This window comes from Chiloscyllium plagiosum, chromosome 6 (assembly GCF_004010195.1).
Source record: "Chiloscyllium plagiosum isolate BGI_BamShark_2017 chromosome 6, ASM401019v2, whole genome shotgun sequence".
Taxonomy (NCBI): Eukaryota; Metazoa; Chordata; class Chondrichthyes; order Orectolobiformes; family Hemiscylliidae; genus Chiloscyllium; species Chiloscyllium plagiosum.
The window spans coordinates 116152135-116161950 of record NC_057715.1 but is presented as its reverse complement, the minus strand read 5'-3'; the positions used below and the strand labels follow the sequence as shown (position 1 = coordinate 116161950).

Genomic DNA, 9816 nt, shown 5'->3' with positions numbered 1-9816 from the left:
AGAGGAGATCGAGGGTGGGAGGAGGAGATCGAGGGTGTGCCAAGCTGCAGGTGAAAAGAAAAGAAGGAGGGAACCTGGAGGAGAGGTAGGAAGCGAGTGAAGGAGAAAGACAGAAAGAGGAAGGAGGGACGTTGTGAGTGTTGGAGGGAGCAGGATGAGGGTGAGGGATTCGGGATGGATCAGCAAGTGGTCTCTGGCTCCCTCCAGTGGTTCAGCCTCAGACAGTCAGTCACCAGGAGCCCATGTGTTTACACAAATTGTACCTGTAATTTGTGTATTCCAGCCCTTATAATTTACTCATTGCTCTCCTGGGATCATTGTAGCTGATCTGTGCGGTTCGCTCTCCAAGACTAGTGTCTCCTTCATGAGGTGCAGAGTCCAGAAGTGAACTCACTGACTCCTGGAGTGTTCTGAACAGAGCGTGGTGCAGCTGAAGCATCAGCTCTCTGTCCTTTCATTCGAGTCCTGTCACCACCCTGGGGAAGAGCAAGTGATGAGACAGATAAATAAACTGGATGGAGAGAGAGAGAGAGAGAGAGAGTCGGAGGAGGGAGAGAGAGAGAGAGAGAGAAATTAAGGTTCCATAGAAATTTCACAATGAGAAATGAGGAAGAAGGGGAATGGCATAGAGTCTCTGAAATTCTGTGGATTATGAATCAACAGGAAGAGATTAGGATTTTATACATTGGAGTGTGTAAGGTCCATTGGGATTCCGTGCTGCAGCAATTATTGTAAACGATTGGATCATTGAGTCTCAGCTTTTCCCAGTGGGATTAGTGAATAGGAATTGTTCCCTCTGTTGGATTAAATGGGAATGAATGGTAAAGGGTGTTTTCCAGTGGGATTCAGTTGGAGTGACTCGGGAAGCATTTGTTCAGTTGGGATTGAATGGGAGTGATTGGGAATGGGCTTGATCCAGTGAGATTGAATGGGAATGATTTGGAAAGGGTTTGTTCAATGGGGATTGAGTGGGAGGGATTGGGAAAGGGTTTGTTCCATTGGGATTGAGTGGGAGGGATTGGGAAAGGGTTTGTTCCATTGGGATTGAGTGGGAGGGATTGGGAAAGGGTTTGTTCCATTGGGGTTGAGTGGGAGGGATTGGGAAAGGGTTTGTTCCATTGGGATTGAGTGGGAGGGATTGGGAAAGGGTTTGATCCCTTAGGATTCAGCGGGAGTGAATAGGAAAGGGTTTGCAATCTCTATAATGGAAATAAATGGGAAGGTGTTGGGTTTATTGGGAATATACTCAGTGGGAATGAATGGGATGGGATTTAATTGTTGGGATTCTGGAAGTCGGGATTGAAAAAGGTTGGTTTCTCCTGGAAAACCTGTCAAGCTGATGGTGTAAAATGTGGACAGAGCTAACAACCCTCCTCTCTGACACTACAGTTTGCTCAATCTGGGGAGGACCTGATTCCACACGATGGGACTGACATGTGTTTTTCTTCCTTGTTTGGATTGGTAGGGACATGGAGATTTTGGCTTTGTTTGTGTCATGTATGTGTCATGACCTCGACCATCGAGGGACCACAAACTCGTTCCAGGTGGCGTCGGTGAGTGCTGGGCCCTGGGGGCTGTGCAGGGGAGAGGGCGGAGGATTGCTGTCATGTACCTGAACTGCCACAGGTGGGCAGTACTGCGTAACCCCAACAGCTCCATAGCCTGTACGCGGCTCCCTCCAACTTCAGTCAGGCCTGGAAGCAGCTTGAATACGTCAGTCGGTTTCTGTAGCAACCTCCTTGAACACCAGGCGCCACTGAGCAGCTTGTGGCCAATGAAGCCCTTAAGCACTCAGCAGTGGCAGTGGCCTGGCTGTGTTGTCCCTGGGCTTTTAATTCTGACACCGGGCACCTGGGTTCAAATCCCAACCCAGGGTGAGGGATTGGTCATATAGCACGGAAACAGACCCTTCGGTCCAACATGTCCCTGCTGACCAGATATCCCAACTTGCAGAGGAGCTAATCGATGTACAGCAGGATCCCACAAGCAGCAATGGGATAGTGACTGGATCATCTGTTTCCTTGTGATGTTGATTGAGAGATAGCGATTGGCCAGATCACTAAGGAGGCCTCCAAAACTGTGCCATGGTCCAATGGAGAAGGACCCCATACTAAAGATGGCACCTCCAACAGAGCAGCACTCCCTGAGTCCTGCACTGGAGCACCGGCCTTGGGTTTGGGGCTCTGACCCTGGATTGGGACTTGGCCTCAGAATCCCGTGATGCGGTGAGGGTCTGCACTGTGGAACATGAAGAAGATTCTCTGCTTGCTATCACATGGCTGGCTGTGGGAGCTTGCTGTGCGCAGATAGGCTGTCCCCTATCCCACAGTACAACAGTAGTGACACATTACAACAAAGGACTTCATTGGCTGTGAAGCACTCTGAGATGTCCAGTGATCCCTGAGCATGGGAATCAGGAGAAGACCATTCGGCCCCACTATGCTGCCCCACCATTCGGTAGGATCACAGCAGAACCGAATATGTCTGCAACTCCTTACTCCTGTCAAACCATAGTAACCCTTCGACTCCCTCAGCTCAGGAGAATCCATTTCTCTCCACCTTAAAAATATTCAACAGCCCCGCCCCCACCGCTCTCTGAGCAAGCGAGTTCCTCAGAAACAATACCCTGCCTGAGAGGACGGAAATTCTCCTCATCACCATCTTCAAAGGGACGTTGCCTGTTTTTAAACTGTGTCCCCCGTTTGTTGAAACGAGAAACATCCTCTCAGCATTTATCCTGCCACATAGAGTATAGAGTTATACAGCACGGAAACAGACCCTTCGGTCCAACCCGTCCATGCCGACCAGATATCCCAACCCAATCTAGTCCCACCTGCCAGCACCCGGCCCATATCCCTCCAAACCCTTCCTATTCATATACCCATCCAAATGCCTCTTAAATGTTGCAATTGAACCAGCCTCCGCCACTTCCTCTCGCAGCTCATTCCATACACGTACCACCCTCTGCGTGAAAAAGTTGTCCTTATGTCTCTTTTATATCTTTCCCCTCTCACCCTAAACCTATGCCCTTCTAGTTCTGGACTCCCCCACCATTTCCTCAGAATCTTAAATGCTTCAGAAGGATTACCTTGTATTCTTTTCTGGGGTTGGTTAGCTCAGTGGGCTGGATGGCTGGTTTGTAATACAGTGTGATACCAACACTGGCTGTGGTTACTGTGATGAACTCAATCTCTTCTCAATCTCTCCCCTCACCTGAGTCTTGGTGACCCTCAGGTTAAACCTTCACCAGTAGCCTCTCTCTATAATGAGAGAGAACAGTCTGTGGTCCGACAGGACAGTGGTGACTTCTCCACTTTCCCAATGGCTATAAGCCCAAGCTTTCTGCATAAGATAACCCTTCTCCCAGCTGTCAGTCACGTGAACTGACCCCGAACTGCCTCTAATGCATTGATATGAAAGTTGCTATACAAATGCATTTCTTGAAGTTTCACAGAGGGCTGGGTCATTCAGTATATTCGAGGCTGAGATAGACAAGACTCTTAAGGGAATTGAGGGTGATGGGGAAAAGGAAGGGAAGGGGTGTTGAGCCACGATCTCATTGCAGAGCAGACTGGATGGGCTGAATGGCCTACCTCCTGTGTCCTTTAGTCTTAAGTGTTAATGAGGGTGATTATTCGGCTCCTGAAACCCCTTACTACATGGAAGAGACGAACCCTTTGTAATGACATGAAACTTGTCTTGTATTTACAGAAGTCTGTGTTGGCTGCACTGTACAGTTCTGAAGGATCAGTCATGGAGGTATGTGACTTCATTTCATCTTTATCTCTGGTCACAACGAAGGGCATACCCACGTTAACAGACTATGTAAGGCCGATTAGATCTCGTTGATCCCAGGAATAGACCAATCACTGCACAAGATTCCAAACTTCAAATGATGAATGGTGCTGTCACAGTCAGTGAAAACCAGGCCTGTCCAACACAGCAGCGGTTCCCCAGTCTCACCCCCCCTCTTGGTTTTGGGTCTCGAGCCCTGGAGTTAGGGATGACCCCAAAACCTTGAGATGACCCCAAAACCTGGAGTGACACACCATGGAATATGGAGCAGATTATCCTGTTGTTATCACTTTGCTGTCTGTGGGAGCTTGCTGTGCAGAAATGCATCCCACCCACCTCCCAGTATCTTGTTCGTGTGAATGTGCTCTGAACAGAGTTGACCTATCTTCCATTATTAACATCTACCATTAACACTTATTTTTCATTTATGTATCTCTCCTCCACTAACATTATCACCTCCTCTGCCTTTTGCTCTGGGCCCCTACACAACCTGTTCCACTTGCTCCTCCCCACATCTATCTACAGTGTAAAAAGAACATCGTTTTCCAGTCCCTTTCACCTCTGAACAAGATTCAGACCTGACCCAAAGTGTAAACTCTGCTTCACTCTTCACAGAAACCTCCCCACCCCCCTTTCTGTTTCTATTTCAGATTTCCAACATCCTTGGCATTTTCTTTCCACTTGGTTCTGACACACGCTAGCACAGCTGAGTCTACTCAGAGGAACAGCTATTGATCAAATCCCAAACGGCTCCCACTGAATTCTCGCTAAACTGAGCCAGTTAAAGGATTGCCCCTGACCGGGGAACCCAACACCTCTTCAGTTAGAATTACCCTCCATCCTGCGGCTATGTCTGGCCACACGTTATCGAGACAGGCAGCTGACGCTATCCTCACAGTTGGGGAGGGTGGTGGTTGTGAGAGGGAGGGAACTTGAGGGAAACCTTTTTCGCTCAGAGGGTGGTGGGGATGTGGAATGCACAGCCTGGGAGGGGAGTTGAGGTTGGACCCCTCACAATGTTTTTAAAAGTTGCTGAAGAACAGATAATGCTGGTTTTGTTCAGGTTTAAAGTGGCTTACTGCAGAGAACTAAGAGAGAGCAAGAGTCTTTTGCTGCTGAAGACCTGTTTATTTCTGTCCTGCCCTGACAGGGTTAATTGAGCGAACGTGAGGACTGCAGATGGTGGAGATCAGAGTGGTGCTGGAAAAGCTCAGCCGGTCAGGCAGCATCCAAGGACCAGGAAAATCGACATTTCGGGCAAAAAGCCCTTCATCAGAAATCCCTGATGAAGGGCTTTTGCCCGAAACGTCGATTCTCCTGCTCCTCGGATGCTGCCTGATCGGCTGAGCTTTTCCAGCACCACTCTGATCTTGACTCAGGTTTAATTGTACATTTGAAACATTAAATCAGTCAAAGCTATCGATTTACAGCGGGAAAGTGGGACCAATGTAGGTAGTAGCATATTTATGACAGTACAGACTTAATGGGCTGAAGGGCCTCTTCATTACTGTATGATTCTATGAGTGACTGGGGTACAAGGACACTCAGATCTCTTTTTACATCAATGTTTCCCAATCCATCGCCATTTAAGTAAAAATCTTCCGTGCTGTTAATGCAACCAAAGTGGACAATTTCACATTTATTCACATCTTGCTGTGTCTCCCATGCATTAGCCCACTCACTCAACTTGTCTAAATCACCAAGAAGCCTCTTTACATCCCCCTCACCACTCACACCCCCCACCTGATCTTTTAGTTGTCAGCAAGTGTGGAAATATTACACTCGATTCCCTCAGCCAAATTGTGAATACTTGGGGGTCCAAGCACTGACCCGTCCACTCTCAGAATAACCCGTTTATTCCCACACTCTGTCTCCTGCCTGCTAACATCCGAATCCACGTCAGTATATGATCACCAGTCCCATATGCTTCAGTCTTGCCCGCTAGCTTCTTCTATGGGGCTTTATCAAAAGCGTCTGAAAATCCAGATCGTCATCACTCACTGGGAGAGGGTGCTGGAAATTAAGTCCCACTGTTCCCAAGGTTGATACAAAAGTTAAAGCTTTTAAAAGAAATGCATAAAATCTCCAAACTCATTAATGTTTAAACAGGAGGTGATGTCAGGAGGTGATGAAAAAGCACAGACCATATTTCTATACTTTACAGGAATCACTATTTACTGCAGGGTCATTAGAGTCTGGCTGCAGGTAAAACATTAAATTAAATTAGGTAAACTCTACAAATTATACCCCAACACCACTTATAAACTTCCCCTCATGCACGCACATGCACACGCACGTCACACGTGCACACACACATGCCATGCATGCACAAACACACATATACATTCAACACACGGTCTCACATGTTCACAAAAATACAACACAGACGTACACATAAATGTGCACACTCTCACAGAAATAAACCGACTGGCAGACACACGCACACATAGACACAACATAACCAGGGAAGAAGCAGCACATGGATGGAGGAAAACCTGAGGAAACAGTTCCGCATTCTGTTCACCAAATCTGTTGGGTTAGTCCTTGCTGGTTTTGTTTTAAAGGAACATGTGCACCAGCGACTGGTCATCATTTTATTATCCATTCCTAAAGGGCAGGGTTTCTTGTAGGTTTTCCAAAGGTTTTTCCTCAAGCTTCCTTTTCCAAATGCTTGTTCATGGGAGGCAGAGGGTGGCTGATTTACTGATGAATATCCAATTCACTGTCACAACTTGCACCATCTACTGAAGAAAAGATAAATGGGTTTCCTTTAAAGTGGTTCAATGTGGAGAACTAATAGAGAGAGAGAGAGAGAGAGAGAGTCTCTGCCCAGGAATCACAGCATGTTGGTCTGCAGATGCAACAGGTAATTAAAAAGACAAATAGAAGCTTGCCCTTCATTACTAAAGGGATTAAAAGCAGGGAGGTTATGTTGCAGCTGTACAAGGTGCTGATGAGGCCACACCGGGAGTACTGTGTGCAGATTTGGTCTCCTTACTTGAGAAAGGATGGACTGGCACTGGAGGGGGTGCAGAGGAGGTTCACTCGGTTGGTTCACTTATGAGGAGAAACTGAGTAGATTGGGCGGCACGGTGGCACAGTGGTTAGCACTGCTGCCTCACAGCGCCTGAGACCCGGGTTCAGTCTCCTTACTTGAGAAAGGATGGACTGGCACTGGAGGGGGTGCAGAGGAGGTTCACTCGGTTGGTTCCAGAGTTGAGGGGGTTCGCTTATGAGGAGAAACTGAGTAGATTGGGCGGCACGGTGGCACAGTGGTTAGCACTGCTGCCTCACAGCGCCTGAGACCCGGGTTCAATTCCCGCCTCAGGCGACTGACTGCGTGGAGTTTGCACATTCTCCCCGTGTCTGCGTGGGTTTCCTCCGGGTGCTCCGGTTTCCTCCCACAGTCCAAAGATGTGCAGGTCAGGTGAATTGGCCATACTAAATTGCCCGTAGTGTTAGGTAAGGGGTAAATGTAGGGGTATGGGTGGGTTGCGCTTCGGCGGGTCGGTGTGGACTTGTTGGGCCGAAGGGCCTGTTTCCACACTGTAATGTAATCTAATCTAATCTATACTAATTGGAATTTAGAGAATGAGGGGGGGACCTTATAGAAACATATAAATGATGAAGAGAATAGATAAGACAGAAGCAGGGAGGCTGTTTCCACTGGGAGGCGAAACTAGAAGTAGGGGGCACAGCCTCAAAATAAAGGGAAGCAGATTTCAGACGGAGTTAAAGAGGAACCTCTTCACCCAGAAGGTTGTGAATCTGAGGAATTCCCTGCCCAGTGAAGCAGTTGAGGCTTCCTCATTGAATGTTTTTAAAGCAAAGATGGATAGATTTTTGAACAGTAAAGGAATTGAGGGATATGGTGAGTGGGGTGGGTAAGTGGAGCTGAGTCCACAAGAGGATCAGCCATGACCTTACTGAATGGTGGTGCTGGGGTGTGATGGCCTACCCCTGCTCCTAGTTCTTACATTCGTATGTTTTTTGCTGGAGCAGACTTGTGTATTTCTCTCCTGGTCTGACTGCTTCAACATCCCCAAGTTGTTCAGCTCCCTGACAACCAATCACATAGTTGTTGGCAGGCAGGGAAACTGTCATTAGTTATTGGTCCCCAGATGATGAGCCAATCAGCTTCACTTATAAACCGTCCTCGGCTCCAGTTCATCTGCGTGTTGCTGGAGCCCAAAACCACACCCACAGGGTTCAGCAACAGGATCAAACTCCTTCCTTCGAAACATACAGCTGAGCTTTGTCCTTAAAACAGTTCAGTCCACAGTTCCAAAAAACTCTGAAGTATAAAGACATGGACTTTACAAAATACACTCCATCAACTGGTTCTCCCTCATTTGTTGTCCTAGTAACATTCTAGAGTGGAACTTGAATCTGCCATCTTCTGACTCTGAGGCAACACACTGTAGACTTGCAGCTGACAAGGAGCCTTGAGTAACTGGGGAAACAGCAGTGGAGGGTGCACCAGAGGCAGGTGTGGGTAGGGTCTGTGCTCGGGGGGCGAATGGTAGTGAATGGGGTGGTGTCAGGGGTTTTGTTGGGGATGGGGTAGGGATATTGGTTGGGTTCTGGGTTGAAGCAAGGTTACCGGGATTATGATGGTTGAATCCTGTGCAGGCTCTGAACGCAAAGGTGAAGCCAATATCACAAACAGATTCTAACTGTCTCCTTCTCTCTCGCAGAGACATCACTTTGCACAAGCCATTGCCATCTTGAATTCCGAGGGGTGCAACATCTATGAATACTTCTCTCGAAAGGTAAATGCCTGAGCCCACAGTGTTCGGGGCAGGGCGGGATGGATTATGGATCAGCTGGAATGTGTCGGTACAGGAGGAGTGGGGGGAGAGGAGGAGGATGGGGGAGTGGGTGTTGGGTGGGGAAATGGAGACTTTATAGCTTTGTCAGCCATTAATGGGAGGAGGATTTGGGACTTCATGCTCGTGTCAATTTTACCCCGATCTGTTTCATTTTGGGAATTGCACCCCACTCTTATCCCAATATACCCCACAGATCACCGTGTACCCCATGCTGCAATATTCCACATATTGAGTCCTCCCTGTGTCCCACCATGCTACTACTCCTGAGCCCAGTGTCCCGCATATTTCGATCACCCCTGATCCCAATGTTCCCTCTATCCCACCGTCCCTGTATCCCACTGGTCTCGCAGTTATATTGAAGAAGGTAGTGATGATGTGACAATGGAATAGCAATCATGATCTGGACTTGATGAAGACAGGAGCCTGTACCACAGAGAGAGAGAGAGAGAGAGAGAGAGAGAGAGACTACCTCACTGTAGTCGAGTGAATAAAAGGAGTTGTAACTGGATCCTGCCAGAGTATCGTTACAGTCACTCTTTGGGAGAGACAGGCTGCAGTTTCTCAAAAGATTGTTTCCATGCTGTCCAGTCGTATGACTCTCTGACAATCGACAAGGAGAAGCTCACACCGTACCATACATACCACACCATACCATATATGCCATACATACCATACCATACTATACATACCACGCCATACCATACACACCATACATACAACACCATACATACCATGCCATACATACCATACCATACGTACCAACCATGCACAACATACATACCATATACACCATACATAACATACCATACATACATACCATACCATACATACAAACCATAATATAAAGGAGGATAGTAAAAGTTTTTTTAGGTATGTGAAAGGCAAAAAACCATACCATCATACAAACCATAATATAAAGGAGGATAGTAAAAGTTTTTTTAGGTATGTGAAAGGCAAAAACATGGTTCAGACTAAAATTGGGCCCTTGAAGACAGAAACAGGGGAATATATTACAGGGAACAAAGAAATGGCAGAAGAGTTGAATTGGTACTTCAGATCTGTGTTCACTGGGGAAGACACAAGCAATCTCCCTGAGGTAACAGTGGCTGAAGGACCTGAACTGAAGGGAATTTATATTTGCCAGGAATTGGTGTTGGAGAGACTGTTAGGTCTGAAGGCTGATAAGTCC

The 9816-nt window shown here is 47.4% G+C and overlaps 1 protein-coding gene across 1 annotated transcript in view; it reads left to right on the top strand.

Annotated features, from left to right (window-relative positions):
- LOC122550963 (cGMP-dependent 3',5'-cyclic phosphodiesterase-like) overlaps nucleotides 1-9816 on the top strand; it is a 30691-nt gene that overhangs the window by 844 nt on the left and 20031 nt on the right. The window contains exons 2-4 of the mRNA XM_043692515.1: nucleotides 1466-1553; nucleotides 3712-3759; nucleotides 8493-8567. Coding sequence (XP_043548450.1) covers nucleotides 1466-1553; nucleotides 3712-3759; nucleotides 8493-8567 — 211 coding nt within the window. The remainder of the gene's footprint in view (nucleotides 1-1465; nucleotides 1554-3711; nucleotides 3760-8492; nucleotides 8568-9816) is intronic.